General features: G+C 51.2%; 1 protein-coding gene across 2 annotated transcripts in view; it reads left to right on the top strand.

Moving 5' to 3' along the window:
• The window catches only part of HMMR (hyaluronan mediated motility receptor), a 472,605-nt gene extending 448,625 nt beyond the window's left edge, over positions 1 to 23,980 (top strand). For both annotated transcript variants that reach the window (XM_078653402.1, XM_078653403.1), the window contains 2 exons: positions 20,977 to 21,109; positions 21,906 to 23,980. In XM_078653402.1, the coding sequence (XP_078509528.1) occupies positions 20,977 to 21,109; positions 21,906 to 21,928 (156 nt within the window). In that variant the 3' untranslated portion in view covers positions 21,929 to 23,980. The remainder of the gene's footprint in view (positions 1 to 20,976; positions 21,110 to 21,905) is intronic.
• Positions 23,981 to 27,694: the final 3,714 nt, after the last annotated feature.

The following is a 27,694-nucleotide window of genomic DNA, read 5'->3' as shown; positions in this document are numbered from 1 at the left end:
CCGTAGCGGCTGCAGACTTTTCTTGCATTTAATCTCTAGCATGGCCATCGCTTACACTGTTAAACTCCATCTTTGCCACAATGGCTAAAAACAATCTGGGGATGGAGTCGATGCCCATGCGCACTGTAGTCCAGGGGAGGAGCCACCTATCTTGTGATACTTCGAAGACTCTTCCAGGACAACAATGTGCAATCATCCGGACCCAACACTAGGCGGCGATCTATGCTATAGATATGAATGTTAGCAGCCCTACATGCCAAGAACAGATGCATACTGGTAAGTAGCATATTCAATCTCAATGTGACTGGGTGCCTCTTTCTGCATGGTTAGCCCCCACTTTTTGCCTGGTTTTGATGTTTCAACTGTAGTGCAGTGTCCCTGCCAACCAGGTCCCCTGTACCAGTGCTCCTTCCCCAGAACATATCCACAATTGGTACTTCTGCCCCTTTAAGACCCTAGTAAATGGTACCCTGGGTACTTAGGGCCTGGGAGCTCGAGAGGGCCCCCTGGGGCCCCCATCACTGGGACCATGCCACCGCCCTAGCACTTTGCATCTCCCTGTGAGGGAGAAAACGGTCTACATGGCACCCTGCCGGGGTGCCATGCCATCCTGCACTGCCTGGAGGTATATGAAAGTCACCTCTTTAGCAGACCTCTCAGTCCTAAGGCAGGGCACACAATACCACAGGTGAGTGCATAACTGCATGAGCAGATATACCCCTACAATATTAGGGTCCATGCCTTAATTTTGTAAGTGCCAGTAAAGCCATTGAGAGTATGTGGGCTTGAAAGTCGACAACTCAAGTTCCAAAGCACCATGACTGCTTCATTGAACACAAGTGTGCTTGGTACCAAACTACTCCTCTCAATAAATACACACTGATGCCAATGTGTGATTTGTTGTACCATGTACTCAAGGGGCACCTACCAACCCTAGTCTCCGACCGGCTGTAGGCAGCCAGCCACCACCAGACATGTTTCTGGACCCCTGGGTAGAGAGCCTCTGCTCCCTGGGACCAGAAACCATGCACATCCTGGGCAGAGGTGTCATACCTCCTCACCCAGGATGGAACAGTGCTTGCAGTGGAAGCTTCAGAAGCCTGTCGCCTTTAAAATGTGACCCCCTAGCCTCTGCTGCTAGCAGCAGATGGCACCACCCTGTTTACACCCACACTTTGGGTGGGGAAACCTTTGTAAAATTGTAGGTATGCCCACCTCTGCCAACTCTACCCCAAAGGTGGGGGAGGCGAGGTGAAACACAATTTTCTGTCCCTGCCGTATTGAAGATTGAGGTGACCCTTCAATCAGGGCTAGGTCTATACCCCTCCCACAGTACTGTCGAATAATAGAGGGTGTAGTCACCGCGGGTAAGGTGCCCATTGGCCCAAACTGCTGCTCCCCAAAATGTCCCGAAATGTAATATTTAGGTGGGTCCACCAGACCTAGAATCTAGCTCTGCGACTAACAAATACGTCACCCCTGCAGAGAAGACTGAAGATGCTGACTGCCTGGACCCCAGCCTGTCCAGCTTTGTCCTGCAGCCAGTGACCTCTGAAAACCCTGGGAGGACTGCTGCCTTAAAAAGACTCCAGTCTCCCAAGGACAGCAGACCTGTCCAGAATATATCTACTCCAAGGACCCCGGATCCAGGTGGATCTGCGTCTCCTGCTGACTCTGCACCAGATGCCCACAGTCCATGTGGCTCACCTGTGCAGTGAAGTCTCCACAGAGATCCTGACCTAGAGTCCAGCATTGGCTGACCTCTCTTGATCCCCACTGCAGTGCCTGGCGTGAGTCCAGAAGCTTCCCCTTACTGGCTCTGGTAAAAAGACTCAGTTGAAAGGTACCCCTGCACCCGAAGCCCCTGGCCCTTGGTGAGCTGAATCGATAGTGCCCCTATGACCCCCTACATCTCTACTTGCCTCTGCTGTAGGTCTCCCTCCTTCAACCTCCAGTGCAGGGCCCACAGCCTGCTATCAAAAGAGGAATCACTTTTGCAAAGCGTTAGGCGCTGATGCTGAAATTGCACCCTGAACCGGCCTCCCCTGTGCCACTGGTGGTGTATGTTTGCTGCTTTGTGGCCCCCGTGCTTGTCCTAAGCCTGGCCCCTGCAACCGATCCACTCACCTGAAAGCAGTGCATCTCCAATCTGAAAGAAACAGGTTAGTATTAGATTCCTTACCTTAGAATATCCCCAGGCGTCAGTCTGGATCCGGAAACTTTTGCGTAGCAGTACCCCTGCGCGTCGGTAGGCGTCGTCTGCAGGCGTCCCCTGCAGGCGTCCCCTGCGGCTCCGCGTCCGTCGTAGGCGTCGTGCGCTGTGATGACGTCGCTGGAGTATATAGACGCCGCCTCAGCGCGCTGACGTCAGTTCTTCTTTTTTCCGCGCCAGTTAGCGCAGATCCGAGAAGTGCAGTACTCCGGTCTTTGACCAAAGTTTTTGAATCTTGATAATACTTGTTACGGTGCCGGTAGGATGCCCGGTTTTAAGAGTTGTGACCGCACCATGTCGGTCACGGATCATCACCGACTCTGCCTCCGGTGTCTGGGCCCCGACCACGCCGTGGACGACTGTGTCGATTGCTGGGCCCTGACGAGTAAAGCTAGGCGGGAGCGGTCCCGCAAGCTACTCGAACTGCGGGTGTCGGACCCACGTCGAGAGCGGTCCCGGTCCGGCCGGAGGTTGAGGGAGCGGTCGCGGAGCCATCACGAGCGCTCCGGTAGTCGTCACCATTCCTCTGGTTCCTCAGGTAGGAGACACAAGAAGTCAGGGCGTCGTCATCGTACCCCCGACGCGCGCGCGATGCGGCCGGGGGTTTGGGTGGCCCCACCCCCGCGGCTCCGCGTTAGTCGCCGGCGCGGCCTGCTCCATACCCTGCGGTCCCTGGGCAAGGCGAGTCGCGTGAGGAGATAGAGGAGTTCCTTATGGCCATGAGGGCACTGTCTCCTCCGACGGGGCCTTCGGGCCCTGTGCTCCCGTCCGGGGGTCCTAGCGGTTCAGGTGTTCCTGCCTCGACGCCGTCGGGTGCTTCGCCGCCGACGGCTCCGACCCCGGCGCCGCAGGGACCCTCAGGGTCGACGCCGGCTGGTCTACCGGCCTCTCCGGCGCCGATTCCATCGGGGTTGCCCCCGTGCGGCGCCGGTGCTCCGCCGCCGCCGGTGCTCCGGGGCCGGCTCCGAGCGGCGCCGTCCCCATGAACTCTCCGACTCCGGACGCGGAGTCGGACCGGTGTCGCCCGACGCCGAGTCCGACGCCGATGGGGCCTGTGGACCCCGAAGAGCCGGTCTACATTGTTGACTCCGAATATGGGGAAGATGTAGAATACGGAGAGGTTTGGGAGGGGTCTGAGGACCCTCTGTCACGTGAGTGTCAGTACAGTGTGGACTGGACAGGTGATTTGGGTGACGCCAGTGGTCTGGACGACTCTCCTAACCCTGGTTTTGTCTCGCCTCCTACTGTGGCTTCGGAGGCTGGGGCTGCTTATTCAGTGGTGTTGATGAGGGCTGCCAAGGCCTTACACCTTGAGCTCCCTGTCGCGGTCGTGAGGCCTAACATCCTCACTGAGGTCTTCAAACCGCAGTCATGCCCACAGGAGCCTCTGCTGCCGTTCAACGAAGCCTTGACAGACGTTCTTTTGGGCACGTGGTCCAGGCCCGCTTCAGGTTCGCCTGTTGATAGGAACGTGGCCAGACGCCACCGTCTGTGCCTGGACGACCCCAAGTTCCTGTCCACCCATCCCACCCCTGAGAGTCTGGTGATCCAGGCCTCGACCTCCCAGACCGCATTCCCGTCGGCCCCGCCCGACCGGGAATCCAAGATGTACGACCAATATGGAAAGGAGGTCTTCTCGTCCCTGAGTCTGGGACTGCGGTCTTGCAACACCGCATGCCTCTTGGGCCGCTACACCCACTCTCTGTGGGATACGGTTGCGGAGTTGCTGCCAGAATGCCCGCAGGAGGTACGGGCAAAGCTCGGCAAGGCTATGATTGAAGGCCGAGATGCAGCAAGATACTCCATCAGGTGTGGTCTTGATACGACCGACTCGCTGGGCAGAGCGATGTCCACGACGGTGGCGATTCGTCGCCACGCCTGGCTGAGATCCGCCAACTTTTCGGCAGATGTCCAAAATACTTTGATGGACATGCCGTTCGATGGCAGTCGCCTGTTTGGCGACAAGGCGGACCACGCGCTGGAGCGCTTCAAGGACTCCAGGGTCACGGCCAAGTCCTTGGGTCTCTCGACCCAGCGCCAGCAAACGGGTTCGTTTCGCTCCTTTCGTGGCCACGGAAGGGGCGGTCCCACACGTGCTGCCAGCCACGCACCGCAGCACACTTCTCAACGCGGTGGCGGCTGTGGATTCCGCCGTGGAGGCGGTCGGGGACAACGGCGAGGTCAGACCACACCTCCCCCCGCAGCATCAGCCTCCAAATCCTCCTAGTCCGTGCTTTCAGGCCCATGTGACGCCAGTGGGTGGCAGGGTTCGCCATCACCACTCCCGCTGGCGCTCTATCACATCGGACAGGTGGGTGCTGCAGCTCGTCCGAAGGGGCTACTCCCTCCCCTTCGAGACCTCTCCTCCAGCCATGCCACCGCAGAACCACCGTGTCGGGGGACCACTTGACACTTCTGCAGGAGGAAGTTACGGCCCTCTTGGCCAAGGGGGCCATCGAGCGCGTTCCTGGGCCAGAAGTAGGGCGTGGTTGCTATTCCCACTACTTTCTGGTACCCAAGAAGGACAAGGGGGGCCTCCGTCCTATCTTGGATCTACGGAACGTCAACGGCTTCCTCCGGAAGGAGAAGTTCAAGATGTTGACTTTGGCTCAGGTCTTGGCTGCTCTAGACCCACAAGACTGGATGGTGGCGTTGGACTTGCAGGATGCGTATTTTCACATCCCCGTCCTGCCGGCCCACAGGCGTTACCTGCGGTTCACGGTAGGCCACGAGCACTTTCAGTTTATCGTGCTCCCATTCGCCCTTACAAGCGCCCCACGGGTGTTCACGAAAGTGATGGCGGTGGTCGCAGCTCATCTGCGCCGGTTAGGGGTTTCAGTCTTCCCCTACCTCGACGACTGGTTGTTGAAGGCAGGCTCGCCCCAGACAGTCGTCCACCACCTTCAGATGACGGCAGACCTCCTGCACGAGCTGGGGTTTTCCATCAATGTGCCGAAATCACACCTGTGTCCCTCTCAAAAGCTCCTTTTCATCGGAGCGGTACTCGACTTGGCGCAGTTTTGGGTTTATCCTCCGGAACGGCGGATCCGGGATATACAGGCTTTGATTCCCATCTTTCAGCCGTTATCCCGGGTTTCGGTCAGGTTGACGCTGCGGCTACTGGGGCTGATGGCTTTCTGCATCCTTCTGGTGCATCACGCCCGGTGGCGGATGCGGGCTCTGCAGTGGGACCTGAAGTTTCAGTGGGCCCAGCATCAAGGCAACCTATCCGACCATGTCCTGAACTCGGAGGGCACTGCGAGCCAGTTGCAGTGGTGGCTTACGGACCGCGATTGGGTCAGAGGCAGATGCCTCTCCCTTCCCCAACTGGAGCACGTGGTTGTGACGGACGCGTCCCTCCAGGGCTGGGGAGGCCACTTGGGAGAGGCGGAGATCAGAGGTCTCTGGTCTCCGGTGGAATCCCGGCTCCACATCAACATGTTGGAGCTGCGAGCGATTCGCCTAGCACTGAAGGCATTCCTCCCCTTTGTCAACGGGAGTGTAGTGCAGGTGTTCACGGACAACACCACCGCCATGTGGTACTGCAACAAGCAGGGCGGAGTGGGGTCGTGGACCCTTTGCCAGGAGGCTCTGCGTCTCTGGCAATGGCTGGAACGTCAGGGCGTGACTCTGACGGTTCAACACCTGGCAGGTTCTCTGAACGCCAGGGCGGACGAACTCAGCCGTCGGTGCTCAGTGGATCACGAATGGCGTCTGAACTCTGACGTGGCGAAAGGCCTCTTTCTGCAATGGGGAGAGCCTTGGTTAGATCTATTCGCCACAGAAGAGAACGCGCAATGTCATCAGTTCTGCGCGTTGGAGTTTCCAAGACGGCACTCGCACGGCGACGCCTTTCGGCGCGAGTGGAGCTGCGGTCTGTTGTACGCCTTTCCGCCTATACCACTTCTGCCCAGAGTGCTGAAGATCAGGCGCGACCGGGCCCAAGTTATCCTTGTGGCTCCGGACTGGGCTCGAAGGTACTGGTATCCCGAGCTACTCCGCATGTCAGTCGGTCCCTCGATCCGCCTGCCCCTTCGGGAGGACCTTCTGTCGCAGCAGCAGGGGACGGTCCTCCACCCGAACCTGTCCAGTCTCCACCTCCATGCGTGGAGATTGAGCGGCGACAGTTGAGGCCATTTGACTTGCCTCCTGAGGTTTGTGATGTGATTCTGGCAGCCAGGCATCCCTCCACAAAGTCGGTATACGCCTGCCGGTGGAACAGATTTGTGGCATGGTGCACAGCAAAGGCTGTGGACCCTCTCTCTGCCCCTCTGTCCGAGGTTCTCCTCTTTCTTCTCTCTCTTGCCCAGCAGGGCTCTGCTCTGGGCACTATCAAGGGCTACCGTTCTGCCCTTTCGGCCTTTCTAAGGCTGCCTGATCAACCTTCTTTGTTCAAGTCCCCTATTGTAACGAGATTCTTGAAGGGCATCACGCACATGTATCCACCTGTTCCGTTCGTGATGCCTCAGTGGGACTTGAACCTGGTTCTGACCTTCTTGATGTGCGCTCCCTTTGAGCCAATTCATTCATGTCCTCTCCGTCTCCTGACTTTAAAGACGGCCTTCCTGGTTGCCATCACCTCTGCCAGGAGAGTGAGTGAGCTCCAGGCTCTTTCTGTCAAACCTCCTTTCATGTCAATTCATCCAGACAAGGTGGTTCTGAGAACTAGACCTTCTTTCCTGCCCAAAGTAGTCTCTCCTTTTCACATCGGGCAGTGCATCACCTTACCCTCCTTCTTCCCGCCTCCGCATCCTTCAAAGGATGAAGAGCGGCTCCATCGTCTGGACCCAAAACGTGCGCTTTCATTTTATATGGATCGCACACGCCAGTTCCGGGTGGATGACCAACTGTTTGTTGGCTACGTGGGTGCGAAGAAGGGACGGGCGGTACATAAACGGACCATCTCTCGGTGGGTCGTTCTGTGCATCAAAGCGTGCTACTCTTTGGCTCGGAAGGAGCCTCCTGTTGGGCTGAGGGCCCATTCCACTCGGGCCACGGCGGCTACTACTGCCCTGGGCCGGGGAGTCCCTTTGCAGGACATTTGCCAGGCGGCTACGTGGGCCTCGCTGCACACCTTTGCGAGGCACTACTGCCTGGACAGTCAAGTCCGGAGGGATGGCTTCTTTGGCCGTTCGGTCCTCCAGGACTTTCTGGTGTAGGATTGTATTGGTTCGCAGACCCACCACCGGGGTTGGTATTGCTGGGGTATCTATTCTAAGGTAAGGAATCTAATACTAACCTGTTTCTTTCAGATGAACAAGTTACTTACCTTCGGTAACGATATATCTGTAAGAAACAGTAGTTAGTATTAGATTCCTTACCGCCCCGCCCATCCTCCCCGTTCTGCGAACTGATACCTAGGGTTAAGGACATCCCTTTCAGGGCCCTAGTTTCAAATGGCACCAGTGTTGGTTCTCACATGGCTCTGCGTGTTCTGGCGCGGAAAAGCTATGTACAAAGAACTGACGTCAGCGCGCGGAGGCGGCGTCTATATACTCCAGCGACGTCATCACGACGCCGACGACGGGCGCGGAGCCGCAGGGGACGCCTGCAGACGACGCCTACCGACGCGCAGGGGTACTGCTACGCAAAAGTTTCCGGATCCAGACTGACGCCTGGGGATATTCTAAGGTAAGGAATCTAATACTAACTACGGTTTCTTACAGATATATCGTTACCGAAGGTAAGTAACTTGTTCTTCACCCCCTTCTACATTGCAAAGCATTGGGCGTCCAATGCTGAAATTTCACCCAGCTGCCCCTGTGCCGCTGCTGCTGCTAGTGTAGTTTAGGTACTCACCTGACCCTTGCTTCTTTTCTGACCTTTGGTCCCGAAGACTCGAAGTGTAATACCTGTTGAACTGTAATATTGTTTTCCGAGTAGGATAACCTTTAACTGTTCAGAAAAGATTCTAAGTGTCCGTTTTCAAAAGTAAAGCATTTGTATTTAAAAACGTACTTATGCTATTGCGAAGAATTTGTTACATTTTTCTAAAATTGGTGTGGATGTCCTTTTTTTGTTGTGTCCATGATTGATCACTGTTGTGCAATAAATGTCTTTCACTCCTCTGTGTTGGGCCGAAGGCTGCTCGCCCACATTAGCACTGATAGTCCTTTGTGTTTTACATTGATCCCTGTACGCTTGGGGAATTTCTGGACTCTGTGCACAGTATAACCTCTTACTGTTGTACTCCACTGCTGCACTACCAGTTTAGGAAGCTGGCTCTGTATATGGTATAAGACTTTGACAGTTGTATCACTTGATTGATTGCCCAAGAGGAAACCCCAAAATTGTCTTTAGAGAAAGGTTATCGATTTGTGTTTTTTTTCGCTCAAATTTATTTAAAAAAAATAGTCCGATAGACATCAAGCTACATATTTCTCACCTTTTGAACTAATCAGGAGTCAGACTGGATCTGGAAGATTTTTCTGGAGCACTACCCCTGCATGCAGGTAGGTGGGGTCGTAGGCATAGTCTCTGCTGTCATCCACAGGCATATTCTCTGCTGTTGTGACATATGCGTCTCTATAGGCACCACCTTGGAGTGCTGACTTCAGGTCTTTTCTTTCCGCACCAGCCAGTGCAGATCTGTTGTAGAGCTATGCCCGGTCATTTATGCCAGACTTTTTTTTTGCTTTTTGGCGACATTTCTTCATTGGGCTGTAGTTTCCATCTTGTCCAGAAAGAACCCTGGAGTAATACCAGGCGGTGCCTGTCACTGTGCCATGTCTGTCACGGATCCCTACCTCATGTGCCTATGGTACCTGGAGCGTGACCACGACCCACGTCGTGCACCGACTGCCAGGTCATGGCTCCTCAAGCTTTTAGGGAGCAGTCCCTAAAGCTACTTGTAGGCTTGCGTCAGGTGCTTCGGAGGTCTCCGTCTCGGTCTGGGACAAGAGGAAGGTCTGAGCCCAGCCCTGGGGGCTCCAAGTCTTCGCCCTCACATTTGAAGTCCTTAAAGGGGTCCAGTAAGAAGAACTACAAAAAGCATAAGCACGCTAGGACTTCACCCTGTCCATCACCTGATGCGACAGAAGTTGCGGCGTTCAAGGCCTCGTTATAAAGAGCTAGTGCCTAGGTCGGCTCCTTGTTTGCCCCAGTATTGGAACTTTCATAGATTCCCATGCTTTGTATCCTTCCCCGTCGTCGGAATGGGAGCCTCAGTAAATAAAAAATACCATAGTAGTAAGCACAAAGTGAAAAAATAGGCCTAGGCCTCATCTCATTTTGTAGCGTAATCCACCTTTTTGTAATGGAGACCAAATTCATCAGAGCAGCCTCATCCCATAGAACCTTCCTGAGAGAGCCTCAAAACCTCAGATTTTCTACTGCACGTTGTGCAAGGGAGTCTCCATTGAGCTCTGCTCAATTTTCTTCACTTCTGAGAATTTTTCTACAACTTTTGCCTGTTTTTTCGTCATGTCCGACAAGAAGAAAGCACTTTTTAGAGCCTGTGCTACATGCTCTAAAAAGAGGTTGTTTGTTGAAGACAAACATGAAGACTGCATATACTGCTTATATCCGGATCATAAGGCCACGGACTGAAAGATTTGCAGAACCTTTTCCACCAAGACCTTGCGGGACAGAGAAGGACGCCTGCTGACTTGGCTGCAAAAGATGAAGGACCGCAAGGAAGTTCTGTCTTCTGACAGTGAGGGCTCCTCTTCGGTGGTGTCATCCAGGAAATCGAAGAAGAGGGGTAGGTCTCCCCCTACTACTTCTGATGAGCCCCATGTCAAGGCCTTGCCCGGGACCTCTGATAGGCCTGCTTCCCTAAAATCGCCACACCGCCGTGAAAAGGAGAGGCAGGGACAGCCTGAGGAGTCGCAACCTTCAAAAAAGGCTAAAAAGATTGTCCCTGTGACTTCACCACCCTCTGAGAAGGAAAGAGGGGTGAAAAAGCCTTCCACTACACCTCAGGAGATTGTTTCTGACAGAAAACAGCGTTCGTCGACTGTGAAAACCACAGGTATGTCGACGATTCCTGTAAAAAAAGACTTCTCTGTAAAAATTGGCCTCGTTGACGGGCTCGTCGTCGACGATAAATAAAATAAAAATAAAAGTTGGATTTGTAAAGCGCACGACTGCCCGTAAGCGTCCCGGCGCTGGAGACCGCTGGGGAACCCGTCCAGGCTTTCCCTGTGAGATGGTCCCTTCTGGGTATCTCCAAGGTGAAACCAGGCATCCTCGGCGTCTGTGGGGGGCCATTGTAGAGATGAGGCAAGCTTAATGCCCAGAGTTGCCGAGTGTGATCCCTGGTTAGAGTAGGCGCCGTGGCGAGAATTGTCGAGTCCGCTGACCCTGGTCCACGACCCTGCCGTGTCGGGAATTGAACCCTGGTCCCGGGCCGTTCTCTGCTTCTGGGTCTGCTGCCTCTAACCAGTGAGCCACACCACTCTACTAGCTTCGACGGCATCTACATCGTCTATGACGTTTAAGATGCCTGATGCCTGTTCCTCGTCGTCGAAACTGACTTTTTCCACGTCGACGAGAGTCACGTCGACGGCGATGACAGCGTCGACTATGACCACGTCATCTGAAAGACACGTTAGTATTAGATTCCTTACCTTAGAATATCCCCAGGCGTCAGACTGGATCCGGAAATTTTTGCGTAGCAGTACCCTTGCGCGTCGGTAGGCGTCTTCTGCGGCTCCGGGTCTGTCGTGGGCGCCGTGATGACGTCCTCGGAGTACTTAGACGCCGCCTCCGTGTGCTGACGTCAGTTCTTCTTTTTTTCCGCGCCAGCAGGCGCAGATCTGGAAAAAGCAGTAACGCTAGTCCATTTTTTACTAACTTTTTGGATCATTTTTGATCGTTTCTCGAAGTCTTTCGACTCCGATTGGTGCCGTAGGGATGCCTGGCTTTAAGCACTGCGAGGATTGCGACCGCACGATGTCGGTCATGGATCCTCACCACCTGTGTCTAACTTGTCTAGGCGTCGACCACGACGACAAGGCCTGCTCCGACTGCCGGGCCCTCTCTTCAAAAGCCAGGCGGGAGGGGTCCCGCAGGCGACTCGAACGCCGGCAGTGGGTCCCGTGCCGGGAGAGGTCTCGGTCCACGGGAGGTCTAGGGACAGGTCGCGGGCTCGGAGCCACCACAGTTCCAAGAGTAGGCCGCACTCCTCAGGGTCGAAGTCGTCGTCAGGTAAGAAGCACAAATAAGTCCAAGAGGCGTCCTCGCTCTGCGGACTCCCCCGGACGCTCGCGCGATGCGGCCGGGGAGGGGGGGGGTTCGGGTGACACCACCCACGCGGCTCCGTCGGAGCTCCACACCTTCCGGTCCCTGGGCTAAACGCAACGCCGGAGGAGATCGAGCGCTTCCTCATGACCATGAGGAAACTCTCCTCCGACGGGCTCCGCGGCGCCTTCGGGCCTAGCGGATCCGTCTGGGGCCTCTAGCGGGCCCGGCGCCGCAGGGTACAGCGGCCCCGGCGCCGCGGGACCCCGCTAGACCTTCGGGATCTGGATCGTCGCCGGTGAACCTTACGACCTCCCCGGCGTCGGACCATCAGGTGTCGCCGGCGCCGTCCCCGAAGCCCCCTTCGTTCCTGTTCCGACGTCGGGATGGCCCCGATGGGCGCCGCTCCAGACGTCGTTTGTGGAGTTTCACTTCTATGAACAGGCCCCATTCGTTGAGAACCTGGAGTTTCAGGAGATGGGTGATGAAGGGGATTGAGAGGGGTCTGAGGACCCTCTGACCTGAGTGTCAGTCTCATGAAGACTGGGCAGGAGACCTTGGGGAGGCCAGTGGCCTGGACACCTCTCCAGACACTGGTTTTGTCTTCCCTCCAACCGTGGCTTCGGAGGAGGGGGCAACCTTCAGTGTGGTGCTGATGAGGGCTGCCAAGGCCTTGGGCCTTGAGCTCCCCGTTGCGGCCGTGAGGACTAATCTCCTCACTGAGGTCCTTAAACCGCAGTCAAGCTCGGCCGAGCCTCTGCTGCCCTTTAATGAGGCCTTGACTGACGTTCTTCTGGGCACTTGGTCCAAGCCCGCTACGGGTTCGCCCGTAGATAGGAACGTGGCCAGACGCCACCGCCCAGCCCCGGGCAACCCATGTTTCCTGTCCACCCACCCTACCCCCGAGAGCCTGGCCATCCAGGCCTCCAATTCCCAGACCGCATTCCCGTCGGCACTGCCGGACAGGGAATCCAAGAGGTACGAGCAGTACGGCAAAAAGATCTTCTCGTCCCTTAGTCTGGGACTGCGGTCTTCCAACACCGCATGCCTCTTGGGCCGCTACACCCACTCCCTGTGGGATACGGTTGCGGAAGTGCTGCCAGAGTGTCCGTTGGAGGTACGGGCCAAACTCGGCCAAGCCCTTGTGGAGGGCCGGGATGCAGCCAAATATTTTATACGGTGTGGGCTGGATACCACCGACTCACTGGGTAGAGCGATGGCACGCGGTACGCCAACTTTTCGGCCGATGTCCGAAACACTTTGATAGACATGCCGTTTGATGGCCGTCGCCTCTTTGGCGACCAGGCAGACCATGCGCTCGAGCGCTTTAAGGACTCCAGGGCTACGGCCAAGTCCTTGGGCCTCTCGACCCCGCGCCAGCAATCGGCTGCCTTTCACTCCATTCGTGGCTTCGGAAGGGGTGTACCCACACGTGCTGCCAGCCACGCTCCACAGGGTAATACCCAACGCGGTGGTGGCCGTGGGAACCGCCTTCCCGGCGGTCGGGGACAACGGCGAGGTCAGTCCACACCTTCCCCCACAGCATCCGCCTCAAAACCCTCCTAGTCCGTGTGACGCCAGTGGGGGGCAGGGTTCGCCATCACCACCTCCACTGGCGCACCGTCACTTCGGACAGGTGGGTGCTGCAGATCGTCCGAAGGGGCTACTCCCTCCCCTTCGAGGCGACTCCTCCAGCCATGCCACCGCAGAACCACCGTGTATCGGGGGATCATTTGCGGCTTCTGCAGGAGGAAGTTACGGCCCTCTTGGCCAAGGGGTCCATCGAGCGCGTTCCTGGGCCAGAAGTAGGGTGTGGTTGCTACTCCCACTACTTTCTGGTACCCAAGAAGGGCAAAGGGGGGCCTACGCCCTATCTTAGACCTAAGGAACGTCAACGGTTTCCTCCGGAAGGAGAAGTTCAAGATGCTGACACTGGCTCAGGTCCTAGCTGCCCTGGACCCAGGAGACTGGATGGTAGCGTTGGACTTGCAGGACGCTTATTTCCACATACCCCGTCCTGCCGGCCCACCGGCGCTACCTGCAGTCACGGTTGGCCACAAGCACTTTCAGTATAGTGTGCTCCCCTTCGGCCTTACAAGCGCCCCACGGGTGTTCACGAAAGTGATGGCGGTGGTCGCAGCTCATCTGCGCCGGTTAGGGGTTTCAGTCTTCCCCCTACCTCGACGACTGGTTGAAGGCGGGCTCGTCCCAGACAGTAGTCAGCCACCTCCAGACTACAGCCGATCTCCTGCACCGGCTGGGGTTCTCCATCAATGTGCCAAAGTCACACCTGTGCCCCTCTCAGAAGCTCCTTTTCATAGGAGCGGTTCTCGACTCGGCGCGGTTTCGGGTTTATCCTCCCGAACAGCAGGTCTGGGATATTCAGGCTCTGATTCCCATCTTTCAGCCGTTATCCCGGGTCTCGGTCAGGTTGACACTGCGGCTTCTGGGGCTGATGGCCTCCTGCATCCTACTGGTGCATCCGCCAGGTGGCGGATGCGGGCTCTGCAGTGGGACCTGATGTTTCAGTGGGCCCAGCATCAGGGCAACCTATCCGACCACGTCCTGATCTCGGAGGGCACTGCGAGACAGCTGCAGTGGTGGCTTACGGACCGCGATTGGGTCAGAGGCAGATGCCTCTCCCTGCCCCAATCGGAGCACGTAGTTGTGACGGATGCGTCTCTGCAGGGCTGGGGAGGCCGCATGGGAGAGGCGGAGATCAGAGGCCTCTGGTCTCCGGCGGAGGCCCGGCTCCACATCAACTTGTTGGAGTTACGGGCGATTCGTCTAGCACTGAAAGCATTCCTCCCCTCTGTCCGGGGGAGTGTAGTGCAGGTGTTCACGGACAACACCACCACCATGTGGTACTGCAACAAACAGGGCGGGGTAGGGTCGTGGACCCTTTGCTAGGAGGCTCTGCGCCTCTGGCAGTGGCTGGAACGCCAGGGCGTGACCCTGGTGGCTCAACACCTGGCAGGATCTCTGAACGCCAGGGCGGACGAGCTCAGCCGTCGGTGCATGATGGATCACGAATGGCGTCTGAACTCGGACGTGGCGCAAGGCCTCTTTCAGCGATGGGGAGAGCCTTGGTTAGATCTATTCGCCACCGAAGAGAACGCTCATTGTCATCAGTTCTGCGCATTGGAATTTCCAAGGCGGCACTCGCTCGGAGACGCTTTTCGTCGCGAGTGGAGTTGCGGTCTACTGTACGCCTTTCCGCCTATACCACTTCTGCCCAGAGTGCTGAAGATCAAGCGCGACCGGGCCCAAGTCATCCTTGTGGCTCCGGACTGGGCTCGAAGGTACTGGTATCCAGAGCTACTCAGTATGTCAGTCGGGTGGAGGACCTTCTGTCGCAGCAGCAGGGGACGGTCCTCCACCCGAACCTGTCCAGTCTCCACCTCCATGCTTGGAGATTGAGCGGCAACAGTTGAGGCCATTTGACTTGCCTCCTGAAGTCTGTAATGTCATTCTGGCAGCCAGGCGTCCCTCCACAAAGTCGGTATACGCCTGCAGGTGGAACAGATTTGTGGCATGGTGCACAGCAAAGGCTGTGGATCCTTTTGCTGCCCCTCTTTCTGAGGTTCTTCTCTTCCTTCTTTCACTTGCCCAGCAGGGCTCTGCTCTGGGCACTATCAAGGGCTACCTTTCTGCCCTTTCAGCCTTTCTAAGGCTGCCTGATCAACCTTCTTTGTTCAAGTCCCCTATTGTAAATAGATTTCTAAAAGGCATCACACACACATTCCCTCCTGTTCCGTTTGTAATGCCTCAGTGTGACTTGAACCTGGTTATTACGTTTCTGATGTGCGCTCCCTTTGAGCCACTTCACAACTGTCCTCTTCGCCTTCTTACTCTGAAGACTGCTTTCTTGGTTGCCATCACCTCTGCCAGGTGAGTGAGTGAGCTCCAGGCCCTTTCTTGTACTCCACCTTTCCTTTCTGTCCATCCGGACAAAGTGGTGTTGCGTACTAAGCCTTCTTTCCTGCCCAAGGTTGTCACGGCCTTCCACATCGGGCACTCTATCACCTTGCCAACCTTCTTACCGCCACCGCATCCCTCTAAAGAGGAAGAGCGGCTCCACCGTCTGGACCCAAAACGTGCACTCTCATTCTACTTGGATCGCGCACGCCAGTTCCGGGTGGATGACCAACTCTTTGTTGGTTACGTGGGCGCTAAGAAGGGGAAAGCGGTACACAAGCGGACCATTTCCCGGTGGATCATCTTGTGCATCCAGGCATGTTACTCCTTGGCTAAGAAGGAGCCCCCTGTTGGATTGCGGGCTCATTCCACCCGAGCCACAGCGACTACCACTGCCCTGGGCAGGGGAGTGCCCTTACAAGACATCTGTCAGGCAGCTACGTGGGCATCGCTGCACACGTTTGCAAGACACTACTGCCTGGACAGCCAAGTCTGGAGGGATGGCTTCTTTGGCTGTTCCGTCCTCCAGGACTTTCTTTTGTGATTATTGGTTCGCAGACCCACCACCGGGGTTGGTATTGCTGGGGTATCTATTCTAAGGTAAGGAATCTAATACTAACGTGTCTCTTTCAGATGCACAAGTTACTACTTGTGTAACGATATATCTGTAAGACATTAGTTAGTATTAGATTAATTACCGACCCACCCATCCTCCCCGTTCTGCGAACCAATATCTAGGGTTAGGGTTACCCCCTTTCAAGGCCCTAGTTCAATGGCACCAGTGTTGGTTTTTAACATGGCTCTGCGTTTCTGGTGCGGAAAAGCTGTGTCTAAGAACTGACGTCAGCCCGTGGAGGCGGCGTCTAAGTACTCCGACGTCATCACGGCGCCCATGACGACGCCGACGACTGACGCGGAGCCGCAGACGACGCCTACCGACGCGCAAGGGTACTGCTACGCAAAAATTTCCGGATCCAGTCTGACGCCTGGTGATATTCTAAGGTAAGGAATCTAATACTAACTAATGTCTCTTACAGATATATCGTTACACAAGTAGTAACTTGTGCGACGACGCCGGTGACCATGATCCTGGCTACGAGTTCGACTATTCCGTCGACGACTGGAAAACCTGCAATTTCACATAGAAAGAGACAAATCACACCAGAGATGACATCTCCACGGAGAGTCTCGCAGTTGCCTCCTACCTTACTGCTTGTTGAGGACTCTGAAGACAAGACTGATAGTGCATATGGGCCGGCTTATAGCCCATCTGACTTAAACGTCAAATTACAGGAGGTCAGTTTTGAAGAAGGTGAAATAGAGCAACGACCCTTTCTTCATAAGACTATTATGACCAACAGGAGAGGCCTCGCATGCAGGTTCATTCACAGAAACCTCCACGTCAGTCCCAGCAGGACATGGTAGCGATGCCATCCTCATCTCGGATCTACAATTAATGTTGCAGGACTATCGGAGGCGATTTCCTGCCCAACAGGAGGTTCAACAAGTAAGTCCTCCTTCACCTCCACCTCAGTTCTCTCAATCATTGGCAGACACCCCTTTGCCTTCAAGAGGACAAGATCCAGCGCCCGTGGAACGTCCACAAGAGGTGGTTGCAGTTCAAGATGATACTGATGATGATACTGCCTCATCAGATGTGGATCAGCGAGGGGACCCTGACCAAGATCAGGATGTGGCCTGGAACCAGGATAGCCGTCAAGATCCAGACGTCACAGGACCCGATACCGCAATCTCTCCACCAGCAGATATCGGAGGTTTTCACAACTTAATTGAACGAGCATCCAAGAGATTTGGTCTTCCAGTTACCTCAGTTCAATCTGAATGTTTTTTGTATGACTTCGAAGAACCATTGCGGAAGTCAGTTCGTTCAATCCCCTTCATTGAACATGTTTGGTCAGAAGGCTTAAAAGCTATTCAAAATCCAGCCACGGTCCTCCCAGTACTTCCCAGACTGGAGAAAAAATATAAGGGGCCCCGAGGGCAGCCCGGCATGTCTTCTAGGTCAACCAAAACCGGACTCGGTTATCTCCCAGGCCGAACAGACTAAATCGAAGAATCCGTCCACACCGCTAACGACGCCACCTGATAAAGAGGGGAGGCGTCTGGACAATGTTGGAAAAAGATTCTCCGCGATGGCCAGTCTCCTCGTTAGGGCGGCTAATGCTTTGGCAATTCTGGGGAGATATGATCGCCAGATGTGATATGACCTCTCCCCGTTTGTGGAAGAACTTCAGAATGGGTCTAAGGACGAGGTCCGAAAGATCTTGATGGAAGGAGAGCGTGCCTCTTCTGAGGTAATAGACTGCGCTATGGATATAGCAACTACGGCTTTCCGGGCTCTAGCCGGCTCGGCAGTTTTAAGACGCCAGGGCTGGTTGCGAGCCACGTGGTTTCGACAGGAAGTACGAAACAAAATTCTGGATCTACCCTATGATGGAGAGATGTTTATTTGGTAAACACGTGGATGACGCCCTACAAGGCATAAAGAAAGATACAGATACGGCCAAGTCCTTGGGAACCTTAAAATATTGGAAAGTGCCCTTGAGGGGAGCTAGAGGAAGAGGTTTCTCCTCTTACAGAGGCGGGAATCAGCACCGCTAATCTTCCAACTCTCAACCTGGCCAGTCATACAAACCCCAATATTCAGAGGGGGGTCTTTCTCTCGTCAGCCGCCGAGAGGACGTCCGGGGCAGCAGAGGAGGGATAATACCAAGAGACAATAGCGGCCAGGTGGCTATTTTGACTGTTCCTGTACCCTTGTTAACACCAGTGGGGGGCAGAATTGCCCATTGCCTCAACAGATGAGATCGATTAATTAGAGACCAAGGTGGTGCAGCACTACTGGTGCTTCTGGATTTGTCGGCCGCCTTCGACACGGTTGACCATAAGATTCTGGTCGACCGTGTCGTAAGGATGGGCGTGCAAGGCCTAGCTAAAAATCTTTTAGCATAGTTTCTGGCGGAGAGAACCCAGGCCGTCACTCTGGGTCAATTCAAGTCCGCAGAGTTAACACTGCCATGTGGGGTACCACAAGGTTCATCCCTTAGTCCGACACTTTTCAATATCTGTGTCGGACCTCGCAAAAACCATCAAAGCGCACGGGATGAACCTCACCTCATATGCTGATGACACCCAGCTGATCCTGGCAGTTAGACATGATGGGGAAACAGTAGCAGAAAGTTTCAAAACCGGTATGCTGGCCATCGGACATTGGATGTCAGCAAACTGTTTGAAACTAAACTCCGAGAAAACGGAGGTGGTCACTTTTGGCCATCTCAGTCCCAACTGGTCCCCAACATGGTGGCCTTCATCATTTGGAACCTTGCCAAAACCAGCCACAAAAGTGAGAAATCTGGGCGTCATTTTCGACGACCAATTAAATTTCATGGCCCATGCCAATCAAACGGCCAGCACAGCATTTTTTAAACTACGCTTGATAAGGAAGATTCTCCCTTTCCTTCCAAAAAATGTAGGCAAAACTCTGGTCAGTTCTCTGGTCCTATCAGCATTGGATTACTGTAATGGACTGTTCTCCAATGCCCAAGTTAGGGTCATCAAGAAAATGCAAACAATCCAAAATGCTGCAGCCAGACTCCTTTCAGATACTCCCAGATTCAAGCCAATAGCCGAGACCTTGAGAAGTTTTCACTGGCTCCCTGTTAGGAACAGAATTAAATTTAAAACATTATGTATTGTCTACAAATCGCTACATCATCAAGCACCCCAATTTTTCAGAGACCACCTCGTTCCTTACGCCCCCCCGCGAACACTTCGTTCAACAACACAGAATGATTTGGTGGTACCTCGGACCAAGCTGGTCAACTGGGGAGACCGACGCTTCCTGGTCACTGCCCCAAAGCTGTGGAACACTCTCCCGCAATCTATAAGATCCTGCCCAACCCTCATCTCTTTCAGGAAGAAACTGAAAACTTGGTTATTTAGTCTCTAATAATTTAACAGAGTAGCACAGGACAGCAAACAAATGTACAGCGCCGAGACGCCTGCGGGCAATTGTTCGCGCTTAACAAATGTTAAAAATAAATAAATAAACAGCTGGAAGGTCATAACAGACCAGTGGGTCCTGAACATTATCAAGGAAGGACACACGTTGGAGTTCCACGATCTTCCTCCAAAGAGAGCTCCAGACGCCATTACACCCAAACATCTAAGGCTCCTTCGTCTCGAGGCCCACCAACTCTTCACCAAGGGGGCAATAGAGCCTGTACCTCTCTCCCAAAAGGGGAAAGGGTTCTATTCCAGGTTCTTCCTGGTTCGGAAAACAAAGGAGAAGTGGCGTCCGATTTTAGATCTACGGCAGCTCAACACTTATCTCATCAAGTTGTCCTTCAGGATGGTCACTCTTCAGGACATCCTACGCCTTCTCAATCCAGGGGACTACATGGCAACCCTAGATTTGGAGGATGCTTACTTCCATGTGCCCATTCATCCAGCTCACAGGCAATATCTTCGATTTACAGTAGGCAAGAGCAATTTTCAGTTCAGAGTACTGCCTTTTGGTCTCCGATTTGCACCGCTGATCTTTACAAAAGTACTGGCTCCTGTGGCAGCTTTTCTCAGGAAGCCGCTTTTTGGCCTGCCCTCTTTGGCCTGCCCATATGTTCCTACTCTCCATCTCCGTTCAGTTTCCTTAGATAATTTTGTGGTGCCCAGATTCAAACTTGCTAGGATGGGCTGCCGCTCTTTTTCCTATCTTGGTCCTACTCTCTGGAATGCTCTCCCTCCTGCCATCCGCAAAGAATCGAACTATTTCCATTTCTGCAGTTCCCTGAAGACCTAGTTATTCAATCAGTAATTTTCTTTTCACTCTTACTTTCCTGCTCTGTCCCTGTCCTGGCGCTGGGAAACCCTTTTTGGGTAGCTGTTGCGCCCTACAAATTCAAAAATAAATAAAATAAAAATGGCACCAGTGTCGGTTTCTATCATGGCTCTGCGTTCCTGGCACGGAAAGCTATGTACAGAACTGACATCCGCGTGCGGGCAGCGTCTAAGTACTCCGTCATCCCAGTGATCACGACGATGCCGATGACTGACGCGGAGCCGCAGACAAGCCTAGCTACGCGCAGGGGTACTGCTGACAAACTTTCTGGATCCAGTCTGACGCCTGGGGATATTCTAAGGTAAGGAATCTAACCCTAACTAATGTTTCTTATAGATATATCATTACCGAAGGTAAGTAACTTGTGCATTAATGCTAATGAATGCATGCAGACCTATGCACATTACGGAGTCATGCAACACGCATGGCATGATTTGCTATTGAAATATGTGCACATGTTCTGCTAGGTGCAGTTGCCTAGCGCCTACTTCTCATGTATAAGGCCTCGAAGGACATTTGGATTTTTAGTGCTCCTCAGCGTTGTGATAAGTTATTGTGAAACATATGTAACAAGCAGTGGCATAGCCAACAGGTCTTGCCTTTGGGACCTTATAAGTGTTTAGCCATGCATCAGGTGATGTTGCACCAAGGATATTGTGCTGCATAACGAAATACTTTAGTTCCCAAAAGCAAGATCTATTGGCTATGCCAATGCTTGTTTTTAAATGCAATTCCATGCAAATAGTTGCTTAAAACACCATACAAATGATTTCTCAATTTGTGGTGTTGATTTTCTCTCATGCAGGAGGTGGCAAAGTTGCGTTGTCAGCTGTCAAAAGAAAAACCAGCTGCACAGGGCGGAAGACGGTTGGACCTCTCAAAGTCTTTCCAATACGAAAGCAAGGAAAATGTAGTTCCTAAGACACCTCTAAAAGAAGGTGAGGTTGTAATTTTGTCATGGGTTGGCAAGATTTTTTTTTTTTTACCCTCGACTGCTGCTGCAAATGTAGACGAATGTATTTCAGCTATGTTAAGCTAAAGAAATCAAATCCATTGTTTTTATCGTCTGGCATGGTTGGTGTTTACAGCAATAATCATTTGCTGGATGCTTAGATTTTTAAAAGAGCATGCATTCTAGGAGTCTACTGAGAGAATTGTGAGTAAATCCAATAAAGGAAGTTTCAAAGGTTGAAGCCACTATTGTTTCAAATAATTCCTTTCCGGTGAATATTTGCTTGGTAGACTGCAATGGAGCAGAGGCCAACAAGCTGGCCACAAATTACCCCCGTTTTATACTCTGTCACTGTCCTAATATCGGTTAATAGCATAGACTGGTGCATGATGTGAGGGCCCGAAGGCAACTGCTTTGAAATAGGAAATAAACAGATGTGCGTACTTGAAAGGTATTGTACTGTCACCCGCAATGGCTGGCTAATGGAATCTGACAGGCAAGTTATCGGACGTGCGCGTGTTAGTCGTAGGAACCTGGGTTATCGAGCAGTGTACTGTAGAGGTTTTGAGCTTTAAGTTAACCAGGCTAAAGTACTGACGTCATTTGGGATAGACTTTAAGATTGAGATTTGTTTATTCAAGTGCGTGAATGATCTTTTGCCGCATTTTTTTCTTCCGGTATTGAAAGTGTGGTTAATTGTAAAATCGTGTTTTTATTTTAGCTGCAATCTGGTGGAGTGACGCTCTGATTCTTATTTGTACCATTTCCTCTTTTTGTTGCAGGAAACAGGAAAGTGATGGTTTAATTGTGGCCGACCGTTACCATGCAGAGCAGCCAGCATGAAGCTCCATTAATGAAGACTGCCGATTTTCTTTGTATTTTTGTTACTTTGTTTTAAGTAATGTCTTGAAAGGGTCAATTGTATGGACTAAGGATATCTGATCAATGTATAAAGCAGACTTAGTTTTATGTAATTGTAGCTTATCTTTGTTTGCATTTGTCGAATTTTATTTGTTAGTTTTGTGGCCCTGACTTTTAGCTGACCACCCTCGCCCAAACAGAGTGGCTCTCCTGTGATTGAATCCCAATGTACCCACTTGAAATGCCTATACCCAGTCTTCCTGGGTATTCTCGGGAAGATCTTCATTAGGTCGTTTATCTGTTTAGTCAGTGTTACTGGGACTACAGAGATCCTTTTCAGAGCGTGATCAAGGCAGTGGATTTTATAGGATATTTAACATTTTGAAAGTTTACATTTGTAGCAAGAATTGTTGACACTGCTTACAAGTATGATTATAAAATGACCTTTTCTTGTGTTTTGCACAATTGGTAATCTCACATTCATCAATCAGTCCCTTTCATTTTTCTGGTCAGCGGGTGTATCGCCTATTAACCTGTAATTTAAACTTGACCTTTAAACTTGCAAATACATTTACGTTTCACTTGGGTATGGGAAATAGTTTTACACATGTGATGGAATCACTATTTCCACGTTTATTGCTACGAATAGTGTGCGTTTTTCATACAGATTACAGGTTAATTCAAGCACAAACCATGTCTTTACACAGTTGTATATCCTTGCACAAACCACGGACGGCACCTTATTTTTTCCTTTGTTTTTATTACTCTACAAAAATATTTTTATCACTAATTTTTATGAAATGGATCTTCACTAAAGTTAAAGCTTATTTATTTTCCTGCTGGGGTGGGGAGTGACTAATTGCTTTGGGATTGCGTCCTATATCAAATTAAGGTATACTTGTTGTTTTTCACTCCGTGTCAAAACTGTTGATACAGGCTGTGCACTCCTGATCGGACAATGTTGGGCAAGTGTAAACCCCTCAGTGTGAAAATCTTGCTCTAGGACTGCCTAAACTGAAAATACAATCCTTGATCCACCGAAATCACGGCTCTCGGTGAAAATCAGCTGCCTTCTTAACCGCTTTTACTCTCTATTTCGTTTTCTGAGGAATGGATGTTGACTTTAGTCTTTCTAAATGTTCCTTATACTCTCGGGTAGATAGATGTCTTTCAGTGGATTCAGTTGTCCTCGACGTTAAAATGCAATATCTGTTTACTTACAAAATGTTCCCTGTCCTCCTGCCTCTGACTGCGATCTGGCTTTGGCCCTGTCTCTTTATATTGAGTTCTTGATTGACTGCACGCTATCTACAGAATGTGTGCTCATCTTAGAATCGCTTGACCTGTTGTGGCTTGTGGAGGAGCCTGCAAGCACAAAGTGGCCTACCATCCTTTAATTCCTTGTTAGAGACGTGAGTCCGATATGACCCAGTTTGCTTCTGTTTCCATGGTCTTTACTGGCCCCCTCTGAAGAGAGAATGCAATTGGTAGAAAAGCAGTGTAGCATGTGCTGCTCTGTTGATTTCTCTTGGGCGAGGCGGTATTGCATATACTGTCTCTGCAGAACCCTTTGTTTCTTATCGTGTCTTAAGTGTTCTGCCACAGATTAATCCTGCACGTCTGACTTGTGAGTGCTGGATATCGAGCTGCTTTGCAATGCCACATTTTACATTGCTTGAAACCACCTATTTGACAAAGTGGTAGTGAGCCCCCTTCATGTTCTTGCCGGTTCACATGGTTATTTTCCTTTATCTTTCTGTCATGAATGAATCCTGCTGAATTTTAGCTTTAATAACCATGGTATGTTATTTTACATGTTGAACGTGACAGAAGGATGTAATCTCGTTTTTATATTTGTTGTATGCCTGTAACTGTCCAATTAAATGCTTTTATAATTAATTTATTTAAGATGTATATCATGATTACTGTATGGGATAGCATCTGGAATGCTTGTACATTTTAAGCGAAGTTCAATAAATATTTTTAGATACACTAATTGTTTGCATGTCTGGTACCATTTGAGTCTAACGTGTTGCTTGCTTTCCAGTGTGGTTGTACTGGCGATGCTGTATATGGGTTTGGCTGCTTAAGAAGGTGAACTGAACAATTTTTGGAAAACAATGTAAAACAAGCATTTACAATGCAACGGTCTCGCCTTCGGAAAAGTTAGAGCTTTTGGCATTGTAAATGGCAAACTTTTTATTTGTGTTGGTTTTGAAAACCGATAAATAAATGGCATTGTCATTTAAAATACCTCACAATTTTAAACTTAAATGTTGGTCTATTAAGAGACAGCCGTTCCACTAATGCAAAAATGTAATTACAAAAAGAGGCGTTGGGATTTTAATATCAGTCCCCAAACCCTTAATAGTGTGTACATACTGCTGGAGAACAATAGTTACATCTAAAGTTTAGAGACAAAATTACTACATTAAGGCGCCTAATTCTAGCTCTACGCCTTAGTTCCTTACAGATCTAGAGATGCTAGAGTTCTGGAGTTCCTTTGCAAACATTTGTCACTGAAAATAGCCAAAGTTGTCGATGCAGGGGTGAACCTGTAGAGAGTATAGACGGGCAAGCAGGAGGCAAAAGCTAGTGCTTCCGAGCAAGTAAGGTGACATTAAAGGATGCAGGAATCAGGAACGCTCATTTAATTATTTTATTAACAATCAATAACAGAAAATACATCAACAGCAGTATAAAGAAATAAACAGCAATCGTAGCAGAAAACAGAAGTCACTAGCTTGAAAAGGTGCAATAGGGTTTATAGGATCGAAGGGGGACAGAACGGGATCAGTATACAATACAAGTATACAGTACAATGTACAAACTGTAGTGCCACAAGTGAGGATGGGCCATTAGAGGCAAGATGGGTCTTTTTAAAAACACTCAAGTGTAGAGAAGTACACGGCTTCAAAAGAAAGTCTGTCTAACCAAGGGTGGCAGACTGCGATTTAGGATAATTTACAAGCATCCACGTGACATCAGAGTAACTGGGGTAATTTTTAGAATCCTACAGGTGCCGCTAACACCTTAGGTACATAATCCACCCTGCTCCTTGTACAAGACTAGATATTCACTGGTCCAATGTTATTCAAACAATGTGCAAACGATGAAGTTCCTTGCAGAACGCAGTTTAAAGTTCCAAGCCTCCTTATTTATTACAGAACCGAACTTTCAGGTGACAGTTTAATGCATTCTAGGTATTGTTGGCTTGGGTTGCTTCCAGTGAACTAATTGGACTATTACACCAGATAGCAACTATCTGAAGCTTAAAAACCCCTTTCTGAAAACAGTGACCGTCATGATATTGTGCGAGTTGGCCTCCCTAACAAGGAGACACTATATATCTAAAAATCGCATACTAGTAAACCGCTTCACCTATGCATCTGATACTCTTGTCTATATCTGTTATCTTCAATTAAATAATGGTATTCGCACTATCACATGCACATTTGCTCTTGCTATAAATAATAAGCGTTGGACAAATATACCAAACGATCAGGCACCATAGATTCCACCTTTATGACACCATTACACAGATTCTATTAAATAAAATAAACCACACTACCAATGACAAGCGCGGGGGCAAGGAAACTCGCAATTACCATACATAAAGTAAAGAACCCGAGCATGTTTACGGAAGGCATCCGTTCCACCCGGTATTCCTCCTTATAAATGCAAATGTCACTGCCTATTACCTACACTACCAGACCGTTTAATTGCTCCCTCCCCTCCCGCACCCCACCCCTCAACGTGACATTTACCCCCATTCTAGTTCGCTGACACGTCTCATTTACTGTCACCGCCAACCTCTATTCTACTTTTGTCCGCCCGGTAGCAGCAGTCTCTGGCTCACCTGTGCTGTCCCAGCCGGAGGTGGGAAGCTAGTTCCTCACGCTGATCACGATTTCTGCAAAATTCCCCCCCCCCCCCCCCCCCCGCACAAGATGTCGACCAGCAGCTGTCACCTGTATGCCGGAAGTGGCAGTGGTAAGGATAGTGGACTTCCGATGTCAGCTGTACAATACCATGGATACCAGATACGGAAACGATCTCTCACTAACTAGTATGAAAGGTCGAAAGAAAAGACAGACAACAGTGCGATAAAATTACGGCCATCTTGAACGTAAATAGGCATCGCTATGTTGAGGTGAACTCCTGATGTGTTTAAAAAATATATATATATATAATAATATTTTCTGAAAAGTATAATTATAAGGAATTTCTTTTGTTACGCTATGTTATTGAATTATGTGAATTTAACGAGGACGTAAATGCAAATTCAAATGTCACTCGTGAAAGGGATGGAACTGTGAATACGCTAGCGCTCCATTTTTCAATCCCACCGGCGGTGCGATGTTCGCGCCGCGGGTCACGCACAGCTGTCTGCTCCTCGCCACGCAAGTACAGACTGCTTTAGTGGGAATAAACAGTCATTTATTTGAAACAATTGTAAAATACTTTATGGGAACCAGCGGTGTAATGCATTCAAATAAATGCCATGGCGGGCTGATGGAGAGCTGAGCTGGGGCGTTAAATCACCCTGCTTAGGAATTCAGCGGCTGCGAGCAGACATTAAATCCGCGGTGGCGCTATCCGGCGGCGGCGCTTTGTGACGCCGGCTCTCCGGTGCTACAGCACCCTCTTATCCACTGTGCCTCGCGGCCCTCGTACCCACCGCGCCTCGGCAGCCCGATGTATATATGCGACACGGGACTGTGGAGTGGCGGCCGCTCCCGTTTTTCTTCATCCTCGGTCACTACAACGTAACCTTCTCTTGCCCCAGTATTGGAACTTTCATAGATTCCCATGCTTTGTATCATTCCCCGTCGTCGGAATGGGAGCCTCGGTAAATAAAAAATACCATAGTAAGCACAAAGTGGAAAAAATAGGCCTAGGCCTCATCTCATTTTGTAGCTTATCCACCTTTTTGTAAAAGAGACCAAATTCTTGCAGTAGCCAATCAGAGCAGCCTCACCCCATAGAACCTTCGAGAGCGCCTCAGATTTTCTACCGCACGTTGTGCAAGGGAGTCTCCATTGAGCTCTGCTCAATTTTCTTCACTTCTGAGAATATTTCTACAACTTTTGCCTGTTTTTTCGTTCATGTCTGACAATGAGAAGAAAGCACTTCTTAGAGCCTGTGCTACATGCTCTAAAAAGAGGTTGTTTGTTGAAGACCAACATGAAGACTGCATATACTGCTTATATCCGGATCATAAGGCCACGGACTGCAAGATTTGCAGAACCTTTTCCACCAAGACCTTGCGGGACAGAGAAGGACGCCTGCTGACTTGGCTACAAAAGATGAAGGACCGCAAGGAAGTTCTGTCTTCTGACAGTGAGGACTCCTCTTCGGTGGTGTCATCCAGGAAATCTAATAAGAGGGGTAGGTCTCCCCCTACTACTTCTGATGAGCCCCATGTCAAGGCCTTGCCCGGGACCTCTGATAGGCCTGCTTCCCTAAAATCGCCACACCGCCGTGAAAAGGAGAGGCAGGGACAGCCTGAGGAGTCGCAACCTTCAAAAAAGGCTAAAAAGATTGTCCCTGTGACTTCACCACCCTCTGAGAAGGAAAGAGGGGTGAAAAAGCCTTCCACTACACCTCAGGAGATTGTTTCTGACAGAAAACAGCGTTCGTGGACGGTGAAAACCACAGGTACGTCGATGATTCCTGTCAAAAAAGACTTGTCTTTAAAATTGGCCTA

Source organism: Lissotriton helveticus, chromosome 7 (genome assembly GCF_964261635.1).
Source record: "Lissotriton helveticus chromosome 7, aLisHel1.1, whole genome shotgun sequence".
In the NCBI taxonomy this organism is placed as follows: domain Eukaryota; kingdom Metazoa; phylum Chordata; class Amphibia; order Caudata; family Salamandridae; genus Lissotriton; species Lissotriton helveticus.
This window is presented reverse-complemented; position numbering and strand designations above follow the sequence as displayed.